Here is a 22,518-nt window from a genome sequence, read left to right as displayed (position 1 = left end):
GTAGACCAAAAAGTCATGTGTTCACCATTTGTTTTCTTTATTTTTTAACTTAGAAATACTGCTTTCCAATTAAGGTAGTCAGTAAGGCTCAGAATACAATACTTCATTTGTTAAGGAATAGTGCAGAATACATGCATCTAAAATTTGTAGTCCTTTATACCCAGAAGCCGCTGCACGAAATGGGAGGGCATCGCATATTGGATACCCTGTTTTTTTTTTTACTGCTATAAAAGCGGGGGGGGGGAGAGGGGTCTAATACGCAAGGAAATGCGGTACTTGTCTCTCTGACCACCATGCATGGATATTTCCTTTGAGTAGCAACAGTGGTTCTTGTAAAAATGTATCCATTTGCAGCAGATCTCGAGTGCGTATTCTTCACAAAATTAGGAACTTCCTAGTGGAAATGCACCAGATGATGGAGTCCACTGGGAGAATGAGTGGAGAAGTGTCTTATGCGCTCATAGGTGGTTTGTGTTTTTTGCAGAGGCGGATAAGCCATTGTTTACAGATTTAAAAACAGTTCTCGTCTGCAAACAAATGTGATTTGAAGCACAGGCCTAGTACTGTAGCTTCTGCGAACAAAGTGTTCTGGATATTCTTAAACAGAGTTGTGAGAGAGATTTTCTCAGCCATATGTTGGACTTATATAAAAATTGCAGAATTGTTAATAAATTGGCTGCCCCATTATTTGAGTGACTGGCTGAGCAGAATTACTTTGAGGACTGTTACTTGCTTCTCATTGCTAATCTCCTCTGTAACCATCTTGAAAGTTCTCAACATTTTTCTAATGATTCAGGCATCATGGCTAAGATATTGTCTATAGATTATTTTTATTAATACTGACAATACCTAGTGTACATTTTCTGTACTTGATGGTGAAAGCAATAAAATATTTAAAATATCTTAAAATATCAGAATAATGTATATTCATTTCATTTATTACAAATTCATGTAGGGACGATATAAAACTGACATGTCCACATTGATATAGGCACCTGTTTGTGGTGAACATTTTTGCCCAATTCAGTCATTTTTTTAAAGGTCATTTCGGTATATTTTTCATCAATAATTTTGTTACATTTCATTTCTTTTTCTCAGCAATAAAAAATCTAAACTACAAGTTAGTTTTAGCATATTTGCAGTGAAACATTTTATTTTTACATACGTGTAAGAAAAATGAGAGTTATGCTTCCGTAAAGAACGTACGAGGGGAGATCAAACATAAACCGGATTCTATTTTTTATTTAAATTTGTTTATCGAAAAAACAAGGCAATTACAATTTACTTTTCCACATAGTTTCCTGCTTTGGAAATGCATTTGCCCCAGCGTATGGGCAGCTTTTTGATGACCTCATCGTAAAAAGAACAGGGTTGTGTCACTAGTCAGTTGCGCATGAGGTCTTCCACACTCTTGTCATCTTCAAATCGTTTCCTCCCTAGTGCTTCTTTAAGCAGCCTGAACAAATGGATATCGCAGGGCGATAAGTCTGGGCCATGAAGAGGATGATCAAGTGTAGTCCAGTGCATTTCCTGTAGCTCGGAGACAGAGCTGCAGTATGGGGCTGCGCACTGTCGTGGAGGAGGATGACCTGTCAGATCGGTTGGTCTTGTCTTTTACGGCGATATGCAAACCTCGCCTTGTTCAACACCTCACAGTAGTAAGCAGCACTGATTGTGCGGCTGACAGTCAAGTCTTGGCTTTCACTGGTGCTGCCTCCCATTTCCTCCGCCACTCCTAACTGGCTTGTTTGGATTTGGGAGTGTAGTGGTGGATCCATGTTTCGTCGCAGGTGATGATCACTCTAAAATGCATCACCTTCTTCCACAAACCTTACTGTAAGCCTCTGACAGACCTCAAAAGGTCTCGACTTCAGATTTTCGGTCAAAAGGCGAGGGACCCATCTGGAACAAACTTTACCGAACTGTAGGTCGTTTGTGATGATTGCTTGACAGCTCCCATAACTGATTCAGGCTTGTTCTGCAATATACGATACTCTTGCCCATCGATCGTTGTCAATAATGTCCTTAACCGCACAAATGTTTTTGTGTGTAATGCTGGTCCGAGGATGGCGATCGTGTTGCTGATTTTCCGCACGTTCTCGTCCTTTCTCAAACTTTTTATGCCAGGCAAATACACGTGTCCTTGACAATGATCACCGAACTGAGCAGTCAATCTCTGGCAAATTTCCGCCGCTGTAACTCCTTCACGAGCAAGAAATTTTATATGCGTTGCGCAGTGGAGGGGTGAACATGTTGCTCCATCATCGTGAGCGTTACTGACGAAACAGCGGGAAATATCTAACAGCACGCTCTACCCACTCCTAACGGTCCCACCTAGCATAGCAGAAGCACAGGGTCAGTCTTACCAACTGTTTATCTTCAGGAACAAAAATCCGTTTATATTTGATCAACCTTTGTATATTACACATATCAAAGCATGGACGTTTGAAATATTTCATCCTGCCACTTTAACAAACAAGCCTACGTATTTAATTTGCACATCAATGTGTAAAAGACAGAGATACCATGAGGTCCATATTATTCGGAGTGAGAGCTGTTTTTCTGTCAGATATATTACACTATGTTCAAAATGACTTCTCACTATCCACATCAATTACTGAGATCCATAACGTCTTCACTGCAGCTTCCACAAAGTGTCCACATTCTGATTTTAGGGAAAGAAGAATGGCAATCACGATAACATCCTTACCTGCTCTACACGAACTTAGATCCCTAAACACTGCATATGGTTCAAGATATTCTGACATCGAAAGTTCTCGAAGGATGAGAATTTGCTTTATTAGGTGAGATAGTTAATTTTCTAAATCACCTCCCATTATGCTTATTGATAGAGGCACCTGTTTTTTGCTAACAGCAACATTTTTGCAAAAGTTTACAAATTTGACTCAAAAACGCGGAACTATTTACCTTTAAGCAAACTCGCAAAATAATTGACAAAATTATTTGGAACGGCTTCGTTTGAAGATTACGACGGAGATACTAGGCGAGATGTGGCAATAAAATACGATAATCGATGCTACAATTGACTTTATACCCTTTTGTATTGAATAGGCGGAAACCTTTACTGTGTTGTTACTCATGTTCTTTCGATATATATCAAAAGCCAAGATATGGGATATCGATTATCACTAAATTAGCTTCCTGTGAAGCGAAAAATTTATCGTATTCATATCAACATGTGTAACTTGACAGTGCATTTCCTCTTGCTTGTTGAAAAATCACTGCTGATCGGTGCTTTTTATTTCCTATTTTGTGCTCAGTTTATAAAAATAGTTGTGACAGTTTTTGATCGAGAAAAAGAATTTGCATCGGAAGGATTTTATGCGTTTGAAAAAACTAGAAAATACTGATGTGCAAATACTGCAATGTGCGAATTGAGTGGCAGAGAAAGGACAAGTGCCTGAAACATATTAATAACAGAGTTTCACATAAGAAGAACAAGGAAAAGGCGCTAACGACAGAAGGCATCAGAAGACAAGCCAGTCTCACAGACACTAGTTCAGCCGCAAAACGAGCGAAATACGATAAAGACTCATTCATTTTATCTACAACTCAAGCTTTTATGGAGGCAAATATTCCACTGGAAAAAGTTGATCATCCGAAGTTGAGAGAGTAGACGGAGGAATATATGCTAAGTTTGTGTAATACGGTACATTTTTTCTGAGGAACAGAGGTGAGGTTATGTTTTTCTGATAACTTTGTGTTGTTATGCTAGTTTTCTAGTTCAACAACAATTAGTCCTAGATAATGAATGCATGCTAGATCTCTCATTTATTTACAATTATAAATCATTTAATTCATTAAAAATATTAACATCAAAGAGCTAAAGATAGGACCGTTAGTACAGAACATACAGAAAGCAAGACCGAGATGGTTCGGATATGTAAAAAGAATGGGAAAGGAACGGGTAGCAAGAAGGGAATTGGAAAGATAAGTTAAGGGAAGAGACCAGTTGGAAGACTGAGAAGAAGGTGGATAGATCACATTCGGAAAGACATTAGAGAAGCTAGATTGGATAAGGTGGAAGTAATGTAGCAGGAAAAGTGGAAGGACAGAAAGGAGTGGAGAAGGCATGTTAACCACACCCAGGCGAATGGAGTGGGACATTGATGATGATGATTAATACATTCATATGATGTTAAATAGCCCTCTAATATTAGGCATGGTTTTTTTTTTTTTGCTAATTGTTTTACGTCGCACCGACACAGATAGGTCTTACGGCGATGATGGAACAGGAAAGGGCTAGGAGTGGGAAGGAAGCGGCCGTGGCCTTAATTAAGGTACAGCCCCAGCATTTGCCTGGTGTGAAAATGGGAAACCATGGAAAACCATTTTCAGGGCTGCCGACAGTAGGGTTCGAACCTACTATCTCCCGAATACTGGATACTGACCGCACTTAAGCGACTGCAGCTATCGAGCATATTGAATTTTTAAGTTGCTGGAGGAATTGCACACAGCTGGAAGATTGAGGGTAAGTTCTGTACCTCAAATCATCAAAAGGAGGAAAGATTAAAAGAAGCTGTGGAAGATGAGAGTTTCCATTCTTTGTGATGAAACGACTGATACAAAAGGGCAATGTGTATTTATGGTTCTGATAAAAGTGCTTAGTTGTGGCGATAGTACAGTTCAGGAGTTATTTGTAGGGGGAGTGGAAGTTATTGCAGATGCTAATGCTACAGAAGGTTCACAACCAATTATGAGTGTAATTCACAAACGTGAAATTCGGTACCAGACTGCAGTTTCTACAACTTCAGATTCAACATGTGTATAAACGCAATTAGGGTTCTATTTCCAGAAGGGTTGGTACACACGCAGTGCTGGGCTCAAACTGAATTTGGTGGGCAGTGTGTAGGCCGTACAACTTAGTCAGGGTGTCCACCAAATCCAGATTTTAAAATTCCCTGACATTTCCCTGTTTTCCAGACATAAAAACAAATTTTTCCCTGACACATGATGACAAAAAAACATAATTATAAAAGAAGTGTCAGTAATATTAAAATGCATTTTTAAAAACTTAACATCCAAAAAAATAAATGAGCAATTAATATGCATATTAAAACTTGGAAGTTTAATTTAGTCTGATTAAATTCACTTTAAGTTTTTTTTTCACATGTATTACCATTACTGCTTCAGCAAAGAAACTTCTTTGTAGCCACCTACGACTCGAGCTTCTGCCATCACCCTCCACTTCTTTTCTTCTAATTCTTTCAGCAACAAAGCGGCCTTTCTCTTATTTTTTTTGCAAAGAATCTTCTACTTCCAATATTTCTCCTTTAGATTTTGAACGTACAAAGCATGAGCACTCCTTGCAGCATGGAGCATGTTATTAATGGAGACCTATTCAATTCCACCAGGGTTTGGGATAGAATCATATATTATTCTTTGTGCTACAAGGGATACTTGTAGCATGTTCTCTACTATAATTTCTTTATTAACAGGAAAACCACATTCAAGTGAAGCATTTCCATGAAACAATATTAGTATCATTTTGAGAAATGAAGCCAACTTTTCTGTTTTCAAATTTACTATTGGAAGAACAGTGCGAAGCCAAAAGTGATCTAACTTCTCGTCTTTAGAATACAAAGAATTCACTTCTTTCAAAGTATCATTCTCACAAACAGAAGTGAACTCTCTTTGTACATGAATGGCTTCATTACCCGAGATCCATTTGTTTTCAACAAAGGCATTTAAAGCTATCCTTAGCAGTCTGCTGCTTAGAGGCTACTTGGCTACACTTGGATCAAAATGAGAAATTAATTTAGTCAGTTTATATGCTAGCGGTGAGCAGATGTGGCCAACAGCTGGAAACTGCAGATGATGACGATATGCCAGTGGTGACCTTTCCAGTAACTATTTGCACAAAGCTACCATTCCTCTTAGACAATCTGCGCAAAACACTAATATATCTCTATCATTTAATCCAGGATTGCCACTAAGTGCTGCTTTAGCAGCATAACCTATGTCAATTTTAGATGCAGGCAGAAGATTTTCTTTACTGTCTAAATACGTTTTAAGAGATCTTCTGAAGACTGCAGTGACTCAGACTTAACAAACCTTGTCCAGATATTAATCATCAATGAAAGATTCATAAAGGAGTGATGCAAATGAGAGATCTGTCTGAAACTTTTAGGAATGGTTCCAAATCTCCAACAAGTGATGATAAAAATGACAACTTGGCCTTAAGAACCTTATCTTTAAGTGAAGTTGATACTATTTTGAAGATGTTACGGCTTGGGATTTTCTTGTCTCTGTTTGTTCCTTCCACATATTTTTCGACATTAGGTAGGATATCTATAGCATGTTCAATGACTTGAAAATTTTCAAGCCATCTTATAGCACAATATTTCGAAGGAAATACGTTTGAACCTGAATAATCTATATAATCAGCACGACTTGCAGGAGCGTAGCAAAACAAGAAGTGAAGAGCACGAAGAAATTCTGCAATATTTCACTGAGTTTCTTTTACTGCCATTTTATATGAATTGTGCACACTATGCAAGCCACAAGATCCAATGTTCAACAAAATAGGAACATCTAGATCATCTAATAAATTACCGAAATTCTGAAGGAACTTTTTATTAACATTTGGACCATCCACTGCTATTTGTAATTTTTTTTAGATAGAGTCCTTGCTGTGCTTGCAAAAAACCATTTAACAAATCTGAGGAGGTAGAGTGACCAAGAATCATGGAATCAAAATAAGAAGTGCATACTTCATTAGTATCAGGATTGAAACAATGAACTACAAGATACATTTGGCCTATCTGAGAAACTTTATTCAGTGACTCGTCAAACCCAACTGTGAAATGTGTGCACTTACTACCCATCTCAAGAACTTGTTTATGGAAATAGAGAGCCAAACCATGAGTGATTGTATATGCAACTTTTGTTCTGTGCAGTTGAACTTTCGAAGCTGTTTCAGAGTCTGGAAACATTACTAGAAAAAACTGAGAACGCAATATAGATCTAATTCATCGAGCTCACCATTCCCAACAACACAGAATATTCAATAGTAAGCAGATCAAAACATTGAAAATTCGATCAATCAATCATATAGCTATTGATATTATTGATTACTTCACATTCGAGATCACACTTTAACTTTTCATTAAAATTTATTCCTGGCATAAAAGACATGCCCTAGATTAATGTTATAAACACTGAAAAATGTGTTTGTATTACACGGATAAATACGGTATGTCAATTTTATCTGGCAGAAGAATTGAATTTCCAGATTTTTTCCTGAATTCCTTGACATTTCCAGGTTTTCCCGTTAATTATCGAATTCCCTGACATTTCCCTGTTTCCCAGGTTTTCCATACAGGTGGACACCCTGTTAGTGCTTTGAACCAATGTACCAATATAAATGGTCCATTATTGGACATTATAAATTTTCCAGCTAACTCATGATAGGAATCAACATCTTTGTCAATTGAACCAATGTATCGTACAGAAAAAACACATCTTCCTTAACCCAATGAGCAGTACTGCGCGTGGTCCATGGGAGCACTGACGTCTATTTACGTTATCAAAGTTTGCATCTGAACAGTACCGCCATCTATTCGCGTTTCATGTTGAATGTTTGAAATTGTTTCGTGACATCGTACTGGCAGGTTTTTAGAATAAAGTTGAAGGATGTTTAACATGTTCAGTGAACACTGTTTCGTGTTTTATCACATCTCGCATGTTCTGTGATGAAGTTCTGTCGAAGCATCCGTAGTTATGTAACCTAAAAATTTATACAGTAGAAGTCCACTACAGCTAGTACGGCATATAACAAGAACCCCGTATTAACGGGAACTTTTGTCCGTCCCTTCAAAATTCCTATATAAAACTGTGTATTATCCTTTGGTTACAGCGAGAGCCCAATCACTGACGCATCCGTTATTACAAGCCATTTTGCGCGGCCGATTTTTCCGTTGCCGATATTTATGCATGCAGTCATTATACTGCATGCGATCAATCATCTTCGGTTCCGTATCGTTTTCTTGCTATGCCACCAGCGAGCTATCTCGTCAACATATGAAGGCACTGTCGGAGTCTATCAGTAATACCCGTCGACTGCCCTTCCGCAAGGAAAATGAAAGAAGAGAACATGTTTTCGTAATAAATGCATAAATAACGTGTCGGATAACCGTTGTTAACTCGTTAAAGATAAATGCTGAATAAACGATCACTTAATTTTAATGCTAAATGCCGCAATTACGTAAGAATGAGATAGGCCTACACTCAAGATATGGCAGAGTGCGTACTTGATTACGAGGTTAGTTTATATTTTCTCGCGTCCAATAAATTATGGAAAGGCTATAATCATGTCAAGGTTATAGTTTCTCTTCTGGCACTTGAAGTATGTTTTCATCATACATACAGAATAGATAAGTTAGGATAGGTGACGCTATTTTTTAAAAAAACGGAAACGTTTGCCACAAAATGCGATCGATCATCTTCGTTACGGTATAATTTTCGCTCTATGTGCATTTGCGAGCTTTCTTGTCAACATTTGAAGGCGATATTGGACTAGAGTAGTAATAGCCGTCGACTGCTGTTCTCTAAAGAAAAATCAAACTGAAAGAGGATAACACGTTTTCGTAATAAATGCGTAAATAACGTGGCTGATAGCAGTTGTTAACTTGTTAAAAATAAAGGCTGAAGTAAAGGATCTCTTAATTTTAATGGTATACTGTATACTGAAATTAAGTAAGAATGTGATAACCTCAAGATAGGGCAGGGTACATCACTGATTTCAGAGGATAGTTATTTCTTCGCGCCTAGTTAAATTTCTGAGAGCTATTCCCATGTCAATTTTTGGCGAGGAGGTTTTCATTTAACTACATGCGTTTCTAATAGGTCTTCATGATACATATACGGTTAGGTTAGGTGATGCCATTTGAAGTAGTAATTTGAAATGTGTGCCACAGAAGCCTCTGGAGTGATACCGTATTTCTCAGAATCCAGACGACTTTTTTCTCAGAATCACATGTGAAAAAATCAAGCAAGGGTCGGTTTGCATTCGCAGCCTGATAGTACTGAACACCACTGGCAACTACGGTACCGCAGTAACCATGCTGGTTTTTTTAACCCCTGTGCACACACACACAAAACTCGTTGACAATAAACGACCGCCTCTTTATCAAACATCGATAGCCGCAGCAACTGGTTGTATAGTGCCTTTGTGTAACAAAATAGTGAAGAGAGAATGACATTCTAGTATCCTCTACAAAAAAATTTAAAAAACAGTTTTTCAAATCTGCAGAATGGCATCAAAACATGTGAGACTTCAAATTCTTAGAAAGGCCACGGCTACTCAGTAGGAGAGTTATAACACGTCTGCTGTACCCGACACTTAGTAAAATTAAGTTTAATAGACAGCTGGAATATTTTCGTGATGAAATGTTGTATTGTAAAGATACGTGGAACAGGTATTGCCGGCAAATTTTCAACGGGTTCTCGTCGATGTTATGATGCCAATTTTAAGTTAATGGCTATTAAACACTCGGAAATGAATAATAATTGTGCAGCCGCAAGAAAATACGGCACAGGCCTAACTAAAGCCAATATTCGGCATTGCCGTGAAGACAAAGATAGCTTAAAATGCGTACTGCACTAAAAATGCATTCAGTGGCCCGCAACAAGGACGCTTTAAAGAAGTCGAAGATGAAATTGTGAAGTATGTGCACAAAAATGCAAGGGCAGAATTGCCATACCGCGGCGCAATAAACTCGTTCGTTGACTTTCAAAGTCCGCAATTAAGACCTATTTGTACATCGCTAGCTGCTGAAGTTGGCCGAATCTGGCAAGCAAGATGTGCGTGTAGTGCCTGAGTGAAAGTAAGTTTTATAGTAAGCAAGAATATTATCCTGATGGATCGTCGTATTGTGGAGACGAGTGGAATGTGTATTGCCGGCAAACTTTCTACGAGTTCACTTTGATATTATGTCAATTTTGAGTTAATGATTATTAAACCCGCTGAAATAAAGCGTAATTGTACGGCCGCAAAAAAAAGGGCATAACTAAAGCCAATGCTCTGTGTCTACAAACAGTCTAAAATGCGTACCGTATAAGAAAGACATTTATATGACATTACAAAGCACTTTTTAAGCCTGATTAAAATTTTTTGAAGGAAAATGGGGAGTGGTCTTGGATTTGAAGAAGTGCGGTAATATATATTTTTCAGAATGAAATTAAACACACGCTTTCACATAGTATCGGATTTCGAAAAACAACAAGAAAGCCATGGTGTGGATATTATCAGCAAAAACGCAAGTTTTGAACAAACTGATTGCTATTTCATACTGATTTTAATGTGTATGGGGGTTTTCCCGACTAAAAAAAAAAAAAAAAAAAAAAAAAAAAAAAAAAAACAGAATATAACGACAATCCGCTACAGCGAGTAAATTTTTCGCTGTTATGAATTCTCGCTATAACGGACTTGTACTGTAATACCAATATAAATGGTCCATTATTGGACATTATGATTTCTGGTTGAAAGCTAAAAATTACGGCAACACTCGGGAACCGTTTTCTATTGTTGTTTCCACTGAGTGCATTGCACGACTATTCCTCGACAATACACTTTATTTTTCTTTCCCCCCATCCCTGGTTTCTGTAGAAACAACTCTCTGATAGTGAAGAAATACACGTAATGACTGAATCGAATCGAGGATGCGAGCTTGCTCCGCAAGATATAAGTAATATTTTGACTAACGAGGGGTCCGACAATGAAATTGATATTTATGATAGAGATAGTATTGTGTCCGATAAGAGTAAAATTGGTCATTCCTTGGAAGACGACAACACAGAAATTGAGGACGAAGTGCAGTGCTCCGCTGTCCCAAAAAAAAACTGTCTGCTGTTCAAACCAAAGGATGAAAGTGGAGTTCTGAAAGCAGGTTTCTTCCTACGCTTTCCGCACATTTTGATCTATCAAATTCAGGGGTTAGTGATAATCTTCATTTGAATGATAATGACAATAATTCAAGGCTTGAAGTGTATCTCCAAAGTTGTTGATCATACTATTATGAACTTCATAGTGTCAGAAATGAACAAGTACTATTTATTCGATACGGAAAATACAGACGTAAAGGAAAAGTCAAAGTTACATAAGTGGTGAGGCATAACCGTAGAGACTATGTATTCCTGGCAACTGTTTTGTGTATTGTTTGTACTGGAAAGGATACGGAAGTTGAACACTATGAAAAACTCGACTGTCTGGGTCAGTACCATACCTTAAGATATTTTGATAGGTGAAACAGTTGTAAAATCAAGTCAGTGTGTTTTAACGGGTACAAACTTGATCACATATACAGAATAAATATATTTTTGTCAATTTTACTATTCGTTTCATTATTTTGAGAAAAATATGTTCTACGCCACTGATTTGAATTAAATTGAAGGTATCAGTTATGTACTGTAAGTGTAAAATATGTAAACTTATTAATAGAGAAAAGTTAGAATTAAAATAAAGAATTCAAAATTTTCACGAAAGAACTATCTCCTGGTGGCCTGCGAGTGTCACCAAAAGTTCGCAGATCAAAAGGTTAATACACGAACGAGAAAGCATGCATACATTCAATTCCTGAAGCAGAAATATGAAGACGAACTCACTAAAGCTAAACTCTTCCCTATTCCTGTGATCACCGGGCAAGTTGGCCATGCGGTTCGGGGCGCGCAGCTGTGAGCTCGAATCCGGGAGATAGTGGGTTCGAATCCCACCGTCGGCAGCCCTGAAGATGGTTTTCCGTGGTTTCCCATTTTCACACCAGGCAAATGCTGGGGCTGTACCTTAATTCAGGCCACAGCCACTTCCTTCCTATTCCTTTCTTGTCCCATCCTCGCCACATGACCTATCTGTGTCGGTGTGACGTCAAGCAAAATTTCTGTGATAACCAGGTTTAAAAGTGTTAAGTACCTTGAGAATATCTTCATGATCTAGTAGACTTTTTGGAACTATTGAAGATGAGAGTGGTGTTGTGAACTATTTCAACGCCTTGACCCCAAATGAAGTAACAAAAATTCATTACTTTCATTTTTTGTTGAGCATTGCTCAAAATGTAACTTGCTGCTCACATTTTAGCGAGTTCCAACAGGCCGTTAATTCATGTACTTAAATCTAAGCTTAGTGACCTTTGAAAGGGCTTTAAAAATTACTAGAGGACATTTTTTTATAGACAACCTCAGATAAAGTTTCCAAAGTACCAAAACATATACAGACGCATTTAACATCGTTGTTTCAATTTGTAGGTAGTGCAAGCCTAAAAAGCTGAATCAATTAATAGAGTTTGACACAGGAAAGTTTTATCATTTCTTCTCTCGGTAAACTTTGTTGATCCAAGAAGCATAATGGAAGGTGATTTAGAAAACAAACTCTCTTGTCTAATAAAGCAAATTCCCATATTACGAGAACTTTCAACGTCAGAATACCTTGAACCACACACAGTGTTTAGGGATCTAGTTATTAGTTCATGTAGAGCAGGTAGAGATATTGATGTGATTGCCATTCGTGAGCATTTTGTGGAAGCTGCTTGTCAGTAATGTTGATAGTGAGGGCATTCTCAACATATTGTAATGTAATGTCTGACAGGAGAACAGCTCTGACTCCCAGTAATACTTGTTCGAGTGACAACTGATACATTTTTTTTTCAAACTTCCATGCTTTGATATAATGTGTAATACTGTATGTGTTTTAAGCAGAAGCATAAACTGAATTGTTGTTACTTCATTTGGGGACAAGGCTTTGAAATACAGTAGAAGTCCGCTATAGCAAGTACGGCATATAACGAGAATCCCGCTATACCGACAATGTTTTGCTGTCCCTTCAAAATTCTTATATTAAACTGTGTATTATCCTTCGGTTACAGCCGAGAGCCCTATCACTGATGCATCCGTTATTACGAGTGATAGAGCGCGCGTGATTTTTTACCATTACCGATATTTATGCATCCCAGCGATTATGTTGCATGCAATCAATTTTCTTTGGTATTGTTTCCTCGCTATGTCCACTAGCGAGTTCTCTCATCGACATTCAAAGGCGATGTCCGAGTCTATTAGTAATATCCGTCAACTGCTATTCCGTAAAGAAAATTCTAAATGAAAGAGAACATATTTTCGTAATATATGCATAAATAACGTCTCCGATAACAGTTCTTAACAAGTTAGCCCCACAGCGCCGACCTCTATACGTAGTATAGACCCTCTTTTCTTCCATAGCCGCTGACCTCTATATGGGGTATAGACCCATACAGGGTTTCACATTTACGGCTATAGTGCAAAGAGTTTTAGAGTTGTGGATATGCAAATTGTTTTGTTTCCAAGAAGACATTTTCTGGTTTATCAGTGCTGTAAAGAAGAATTGAAGATCGTTAAAATGTACTACTCCACCAGGGAATTGTTACCGCTAGACATGGAGCACGGCTGTTGTGTATACATTACGACAGCTCTCTATGGTAAGGCTGCCGCGGACAGGAGAGAGGCAAGAGGGGGAACGTACGTACAGCCATACAATGAGAACAGTACCACTAACCTACCTGAAGTTACATTATACTAGATGATGAAGGTCCTGCACACAAAGAATAGATACCAGGTTCTTCGTCAGCTGTGTCGGTCTCGCTATTCTCACTATTGTCCGTACCAGGTTCACTTGCAGCATCAGTATCCACATCACTTTGTTCAGTGTTGTCACGACACTCATTTTCATTTGTATTTTCATCATCACTATCGTTAATGTCAAGGCCAACATTTATGATATTTTCTATGGCTTCCTCCATTAACCCATCCCTGTACCAATAACTTTCCTCAATTGCTCGTACTTTTTCGCAAGCTTTTGCCCAGTCCTGTTGAGTGATTTCACGTAAAAAAGTGTTGGTCAGTTCCTTTAGAGTTTTTAAGGTAATAGCAGAGACATTTTTAGCAGCAATATTTTGTTTTAACAAATTCCAAATAAGTTCAATCGGATTAAGGTCACAATGGTATGGAGGGAGCCTTAAGACAGTAAACCCCTTTTGTTCTAACATTGTATCCACTCTATATGACGGTTTTGGCTTATTAAGTGTTATAAATTTCAAAAGTTCATCTCGTCTCCAAGTGGGAGCACAATATATGTTATGCTGAGTAAACCAGTCTACCATTTCTGCCTTACGAGATGCATTAGTGAGGGCTTTATTAACTTGCGCAGTATGATAGGGCGCGTTATCGATAACTATGCTCTCGGGTGGAATATTTGGAATAAGTTTATCTTCTACCCATTTCTGATAATTGCTGCTATTCATTTCATTATGGTAATCTTATGATTTGGATTTTGAGTCATAAATTAAATCTGCTCCCTCCCGCATGGACAACAACAGCTCGTCCTGGACTGTGATTCGTCATAACCCCTGCGACGTCTTCATGTTGCCAACATTTTTTTACAGTGTAGTGTGTATGAACCCACGTTTCATCCGTGTACACTACTGGTTTATTTGGACCCTTCGCGTTATTTCTTATAGCTTGTAAGTAGTCCGCACATCTAGCAACAATGTCTGACCTTTCCTCGAGGATAGTTAGTTTATTTTACACTTCCGGAAATAAAACCCTATTTCCTTTACGATTTTCCGGAAAGTTTCCTTTCCTCCCTTAAACTGCATTTCATGTTTCGTAAATACAAGCAGTTTCCGCAGTGTTGGAATTTCATCCTTTTGTTCATAATCTAGGAATTTTCTACGAATACGACATTTATCAAAGTCATCAATAGAAATCACTTTTCATTCCGACCTTTTTTTTTCATGGTGTTGTAAACCTTTTAGCCGGTTAGCTCCGCCTTTTCAATGCCTTTCAAAATATTTCTTACGTTTTTTTTCGGACTTACCAACCATAGGTGCCGCCCTTAAAATTGCTTTTTGAAGAGGTACAATTACTTTGTTCTCTTTTTTCTCTTGCTTACAAAACTGCACGACATTGTAGCCTATATAATACCAATATAATGGTCCGTTATTGGACCCTATGGGAATCAACATCTACATCATTGTAGCCTATATCGTTTTCTTCTCCGCGGAATGAGTCCATTTTCCTCCCCTTTTCTGTTTCGACGTTTCCATTATTATTATTATTATTATTATTATTATTATTATTCGTACTATGTACTATTATTATGTTAAAGTACATCTTCTCCACTGCTCAATGAACAATATAGTCTATTAACTGTTTTCACTTACGTACGTACTTACATACATGGGTTCACTAATCTACAACGCACAATGCACGACCCAGCACGAATCATTCACTCACACGACATGCGATGAAGTTTCGCTGGCGACAACTGCACTTCTAACGCAGGCGTGTAGCTGGGCGGAGCACATTAGTTCAGATTTCTGCCACCGGCAACAATTCGCTGGCTGGGTAATAGTTGTTTTAGCAAGGATAATTATTTGTCAAGTCTGAGCACGAATCTCTGCTTTGTATAAAGTCATTCTTTCCCACAGAATAAACAAATGATGATCTGAGGAGTTTCACTTTTCGCATGATGTTCTTTGCTTTATTTCTACACTGAGGGTGCGGTTTATTTATTATATTTATCTTTATTTCTCAGCTTCTAATATTTTCGTAACTCTCCACGAGCGCTTTGTGTAGGCATCAGTTAGTGCTGCTTTCTATCATACGATATGAGAACCAGTTGTGCATGGTATATATCTCGTTTGAAAGACAATGTCTCTACCTTTTATCTGAAATATGTATAGAGTTGGTTTGTTTCAAAATATGTGTCATTCCCCTCATTCATTTTCATCCTGCTGGTTTCGGTCTCCCTGCAGCTTCGTCAGTCCGTGTGACTCTCCATGCTCAGCCGTGGTTTGACTGACAGTAACATGCTTGAAATATTGTATAATTCAGATGAAAGTTTAGTCGGAAGTAGTAATGACAGTATTAGCAGCAGTGATAATGAAATAGATGAAGTGGCTGTGGCGGATGCAGGGGTAAATGACGAGAGTGACGATGAGGAGGAAGTATTACTTGGAAATTTCGTGAAGGAGAGTATGGATATTTATACAGGTCAAAAGGAAGTTTTCAAAAGTGAATTCTGATTCCTAAATTCTCTAATAGTATTCAGACGAGTCACAGGGACAAATATTGAGTAGTTATCTTATCGGGTTCAGCTGGTTGAAGGTTTGTTTACAAAATACGCTCACTCGGGCGGGGGACGAAATATTCAAGGCCAGCGCGCTTCAGATAATACAGTTCCAAGGTTGCAGGAAAGCTATTTAATCAGCAAATTAGCACCCAAGAGTGAGAAATCCTAACCTCAGAGACGTTGGATCGCGTGTTCAAAACACGGCGAAAAGAAGACGTCGGTGTACTGCTGCCAGGAGTGTGACGTGGGTATCTGTATCGAAGAGTGCTTGGAAATATCGCACGAAACTAAATTACTAAAGAAATGTGAAATAGTTATGTAATTATCTGCATGGACATAGTTCTATCATAAGGATTCCAAATTTCGTCAATATCGGGCTACTCTAATACTTGTAGTAACGCTTGAAGTGAATCAATGTATTTCAGTTGCGTGTAGTTGAAATCTCATCTGGCTGCGAGGTAGGAAGCTCTTTAAATGGCTGTGACGCTGAAGGGTTAAGTAAAAATGGATACACTTTGAGATATGGCAGAGTCCATAATTGATTTCGCAGGTTAGTTTATATTTTCTCGCGCCTGGTTAAATTACAGAAAGGTTGTTATCATGTAAATTTATAGCGAGGTGGTTATCATTTCTCAGCTGGCGCTTGAGTATGTTTTCATCGTATGTATAGTACGGTTAAGTTAGGATAGGTGACGCTGTTTGAAAAAGGAAACTGGAACATTTGCCACAAACTGTGATCGATCATTTTTGGTACGGTATAGTTTTCTCACTGTGCATTTGCGAGCTCTCTCGTCGACATTCAAAGGTGATGTTGGAGTCGATTAGTAATACCCAACGACTGCTGTTCTCTAAAGAAAATTTGAAATGAAAGACGATAAGTTTCTGTAACAAATGCGTAAATAACGTGGCCGATAGGAGTTGTTAACTCGTTAAAAATAATGGCTGAAGTAAACGATCTCTTAAATTTAATGCTATATACTGAAATTAAGTAAGAATCTGATACAACTCAAGATATGACAGAGTACATCACTGATTTCAGAGGATAGTTAATATTTTCTCGCGTCTACTTAAATTTCGGAAAGGCTATCCACATGCACATTTTTAACGAGGATAACTCATTTCTCTACATGTGTTTCAAATATGTTTTCATGTCACATATACCGTTAGGTTGGGTGACGCCATTTGAAGAAAACTCTGGAGTGATACTGTATTTCTCCGAATCCAAGAAGACATTTTTTCTCCATAGAATCTCATGCGAAAAATCAAGGGTCGTCTTGCATTCGCGCCTAACAGGAATGAATACCACTGGCAACTCTCGCGGTAACCATGCTGCTTCTTTTCACTCCTGCACCCGCACACAAAATCTGCCGTGATGTCAACTAGGGTTGACTTTTATGCACCCTACATGCTAACGGTGCATCCTTTTCCTTTATCTGCCTTTACCTTTACGTAGGCCGTAGAATATACTATGGTTCATATAATTACATACACACGTGATCCACAGGTGTTGTAATTTTATTTCTAGTAATAGGAACAGCTTTTATAGGATATGTTCTCCCTTGAGGTCAAATATCTTTTTGGGGAGCAACAGTAATCACAAATCTTTTATCAGCCGTTCCTTACTTAGGTACTGATTTAGTTCTATGAGTTTGAGGGGGATTCGCTGTTGCAAAGTCGATACCATGTTGCCTTGCGCGGCAAGACGAACACTGCCGAACTCAAACTTGGCGCGAGTCGAGTCAAATCGGAGCGGTCTTTTGTACCGCGGCAAAGGAATTTCAGTGCGCTGTGTTTGTTAGTTGAGACGGGCATTGGGATGGTTCTACCACGACGAAATGGAGAATGAAATTAGTATAGCTCTGAAACAGCTGTATAAATGTAAAGAGATCTTGGGGAATCCTAAAAGTAGTTATCACAACAAAAGTATGCGTGAGGACGCCTCGAAGGACATAGGGGAGGAATTGAAAATGCCAGTTCAAGATTAAAGAACAAAATGACAACTTTATTGGCGTTATACAGAAGAGGAAAATGCTGGATTAAGAAGTCTCTCGTAATGCGTTCTGGTACATACATATTTATTAAAATGACTTACAGTATACCACTCGTGTTATATGCAGTTATGCTAATGCACTAATCCTGTCTTGTTTATTTACAGATCCAGGTACTGTTTATGTATCCAAGGGGTTTGCTTTCAAGGAATTTGACTTCATGACCGACAAAAATACACCCAATGATACTGTGGATACTTTGTGTGATGTACGTATCTTTGTCATTACAATACGTATGCACGTGCAGTACTAATAGTTTTCGAGCGAGAACTGAGTGTCAATTACCTGCCGCGCTCAACTCTGGCATAACAAACATGGTGTTAGGCGTAACACAAACAAAAGTGTTTGCCGCGCTCGAACATATACGCGCGGCAGAAGAGTGCAGTCGATACCCGTCTTTATAAATGGCAAGCCGTGACAACCGGTTGTACAGTGCCCGTGTGTAACGTCACTGGATCTCGAGAAATAGTGAAGAGAGAATGACATTCGATTAGAGTCTACAAAAACTTTTCTCAAATCTGCAGAATGGCATCAAAACATGCGAGACTTCGAATTCTTAGGAAGGCCACGGCTACTCAGTGGCAGATTTATAAAGCATCTACTGTACCTGACTCTTAGTAAAAATTAAGTTTTATAAACAGCAAGAATATTTTCGTGATGGATAGTCATAAAGATATGTGGAAGAGGTATTACCGACAAATTATCAACGGGTTCTTGTCGATATTATGATGCCAATTTAAGTTAATGGTTATTAAACACTTGGAAATGTAGAATACTTGTGCAGCCGCAATAAAATATGGCATAAGCCTAACTAAAGAAAATATTTGGCGTCAGCGCGAAGACAAAGATGGCTAAAAAAATGTCTACTGTAAAAGAAAAATGCATTCAGTGGCCTGCGACAAGGACACTTTAAAGACGTCGGAAATGCAATTGTGAGGTATGTCCATGAAAAACGCATGAGCGGAAAGGCCATACCGTGGCGCAATAAACTCGTTCGCTGACCTTGAACGTCCGCGATTAGGCCTATACATCGCTAGCCGCTGAAGTTGGCCGAACCCGACAGGCGACACGTGCATGTAGCAGTAGTCGGTTATATCCGACGCTGAGTAGAAGTACCGTAACAGTTTTATAGACAGCAATAATATTTTCCTGAAGGATCGCCGTATTGTAGAGACGCATGGAATAGGTATTGCCGCAAATTTTCAACGGGTTCTCTTCGGTATTAAGATGCCAATTTTAAGTTAATGGTCATTAAACCTGCGGAAATAAAGAATAATTGTCCAGCTGCAAAAAAAAGCGGCAGAACAATAACCAATGTTCGGCGTCTAAAAATGCGAACTGTATAACATGATTTTACAAAGCACTTTCTGAGCCTGATTTCAATTTTTGAAGGATTCAGAGAAATACAGGGTATTGTAATTTTTTCGGGATTAAATTAGCTTCAGTGGGTTTGTCTCCATATTTCTGCTTCAGGAATTGAATGAGTGCATGCTTTCTCTGCCATGTATTAAGGAAGATTGTTGTCTGTACAACACACTGGTTCAAAGCCGTGAGTTTCCACAGCCCACACACTGCCCACCAAATTCAGTATATGCTGATAAAAGTGATTAATGTTGGCGATATTACAATTCAGAAGTTATTTGTTATTTTGCAATTTGCAAAAACCAGGTGCCTCTACGCATTGAGTACAAAACTATCTATCCTTAATTTCATTGAGCTACTCTACTGAACTGCTAGTCTGAAACAAAACAATTTAAAATAGCTATAAGAAGATTCTTCTGAATGTACACTTTGATTTGATGTACAATATACTACGTAAACTTACTACAATATGTATGTATGAATGCATGCAACTTCAGTCCTCAGCCCGAATGCTGGTTGAATCCTCAACAGCTCTACCATTAGCTCGTCATAGATGGCCTAGGCATACTAGGGAAACAAGAAGGGAAGTAGTTTCCTGTTGCTTTCCTCATTGAGCCAGAAGTTGCCATTACGTATCAGTCTGCCAAGCTCACTGAAATGTGTGCAAGAACCGACCCTATGAGCAACATTTTCACACCATTCACAGGAGGGACTGGCAGCATAAGGAGTGGTATTACTAGCATTGCTCACACCTGTCACTTTCATATTGTCAAGGCCAAGGATAAGTCTGAGACAGATCAATGAAAGGAACAATTTTGCTCTAGCCCATACCAGAAGACATAGTGCACTGTAAACAGTTGCAAAACTCAAATTTTCTCCCTTCAAGCAAAATGAGGGTTAGATTGTTTTTGCAAGCATGTCTTCAATTCTAACTTGCCTTGACCTGAGGAGGCTGCCCTTCATCATCGTCATCCTCTTCCTCATCACTGTCGCCTGAGTCACGTTTCCTCTTGGGCGTGGGAGCAGCTGTTCCCTTGGTAGGCTTGGGAGCTTCATCTTCGGAAGAGTCACTTTCCTCTGAACTGGATTCAGCAGCAGGTTTCTTCGGGGCAGCCTTCATGGCCTGTTTGTCAGACTTCTGTTGCGTTCCTGAGAAAGGCAATAAACAAAAACAGAAATATATAACATGTTAAATTATCTTCATGAATAACAGGACTGAGGACATAAACCCTTTTACTTTCATAGCTCTTAGTGCTGACTGAGTGAAAACTCTACAATTTTTACTACAAAGTGCAAATATTTTTAAAAAATTACAAAAACAAATCGAATGAAAATAATATTTTTTTAAAAGAGAAACGATATCAAATCCCTTTATAACACTCCAAGGTAACTCAGTACCAACTGTAGACATAAGTAGTGTAAGGGTTCAAATCCCCTGTTACAAACATTCATCATAAATTATTACAGTAGAAGTCCGCTGTAGCGAGTACGGTATATAACGAAAACCCCGTTATACCGACAATATTTTGCTGTCCCTTCAAAATTCCTATCTTACACTATGTATTATCTTTCGGTTACATCGAGATCCATATCACTGTCACATACATTTTTACGAGCGATTAAGTGCGCGCGATTTTTTCAGTCAACAATATTTACGCTCTCAGCGATTATGTTGCATGCAATCTATTATCTTCAGTATCGTTTCCTCGCTATGTCCACAAGCGAGTTTTCTCGTCGACATGCGAAGGTGATGTCCGACTCTATTAGTAATACCCGTCGACTGCTGTTCCATAAAGAAAATATGAAATGAAAGAGGACACATTTTCATAATAAATGCGTAAATAACATGTCCGATAACACTTCTTAACTCGTTAAAAATTAAGGCTAACTAAACGATCGCTTAAATACTGCAATTACATAAAAATGGGATACACCAAGATATGGCAGAGTGAATAATTGATTTCGCAGGTTAGTTTATAATCTCTCGCGTCTGGTTAAATTACGGAAAGGTTATTATCATGTAAATTTATAGCAAGATGGTTTTCTCTAGTGGCGCTTGAAGTACATTTTCATCACGTGTATAGTACGGTTAAGTTAGGATAGGTGACACTGTCTGAAAAACGAAACTGAAACGTTTGCCACAAAATGCGATTGATCTTCTTTGGTACAGTATAGTTTTCTCACTATGTGCATTTGCAAGCTCTCTCATCGACTTTTGAAGGCGATGTCGGAGTCGATTAGTAATACACAACGACAGCTGTCCTCTAAAGAAAATTTGAAATGAAAGAGGATAATTTTTCGTAATAAATGCGTAAATAACGTGGCCGATAGCAGTTGTTAACTCGTTAAAAATTACGGCTCAAGTAAACGATCCCTTAGTTGTAATGTTATACCAGTATACTGAAATTAAGTAAGAACGTGGTACACCTCATGATATGGCATAGTACGTAACTGATTTCAGAAGATAGTTCATAGTTTCTCGCGTCTAGTTAAATTTTGGAAAGGCTATTCACACAGACATTTTTAGCGAGGATAACTCATTTCTCTACATACGTTTCAAATATATTTTCATGACACACATACGGTTAGGTTAGGTAACGCCATTTGAAGAAGAAAACTCTTGAGTGATACCGTATTTCTCTGAATCCAAGACGTTTTGTCCCGCAGAATCTCATGCGAAAAATCAAGGGTCGTCCTGCATCCGCGGCCTAACACTAATGAATACCACTGGCAACTACGCGGTAACCACGCTGCTTCTTTTTACCCCCGCACACACACACAAAATTTGTTGACAAACAACCGCCTCTTTATTATACATAGCTAGCCGTGACAACCGGTTGTAAGGTGCCTGTGTGTAACGTCACTGGATCTTGGGAAATGGTGAAGAGAGAATAACATTCTATTCGCCTCTGCAAAAAAGTTTCCCGAATCAGCAGAATGGCATGCTAGCCTTTGAATTCTTAGAAAGGCCACGGCTAATCAGTGCCAGAG

At 38.5% G+C, this 22,518-nt stretch overlaps 1 protein-coding gene across 2 annotated transcripts in view; it reads right to left on the bottom strand.

The window, feature by feature from the left end:
- The window catches only part of LOC136856884 (nucleolar and coiled-body phosphoprotein 1), a 182,824-nt gene that overhangs the window by 41,310 nt on the left and 118,996 nt on the right, over positions 1-22,518 (bottom strand). For both annotated transcript variants that reach the window (XM_067135102.2, XM_067135103.2), the window contains exon 9: positions 20,465-20,676. In XM_067135102.2, the coding sequence (XP_066991203.2) occupies positions 20,465-20,676 (212 nt within the window). The remainder of the gene's footprint in view (positions 1-20,464; positions 20,677-22,518) is intronic.

This window comes from Anabrus simplex, chromosome 1 (assembly GCF_040414725.1).
Source record: "Anabrus simplex isolate iqAnaSimp1 chromosome 1, ASM4041472v1, whole genome shotgun sequence".
In the NCBI taxonomy this organism is placed as follows: domain Eukaryota; kingdom Metazoa; phylum Arthropoda; class Insecta; order Orthoptera; family Tettigoniidae; genus Anabrus; species Anabrus simplex.
This window is presented reverse-complemented; position numbering and strand designations above follow the sequence as displayed.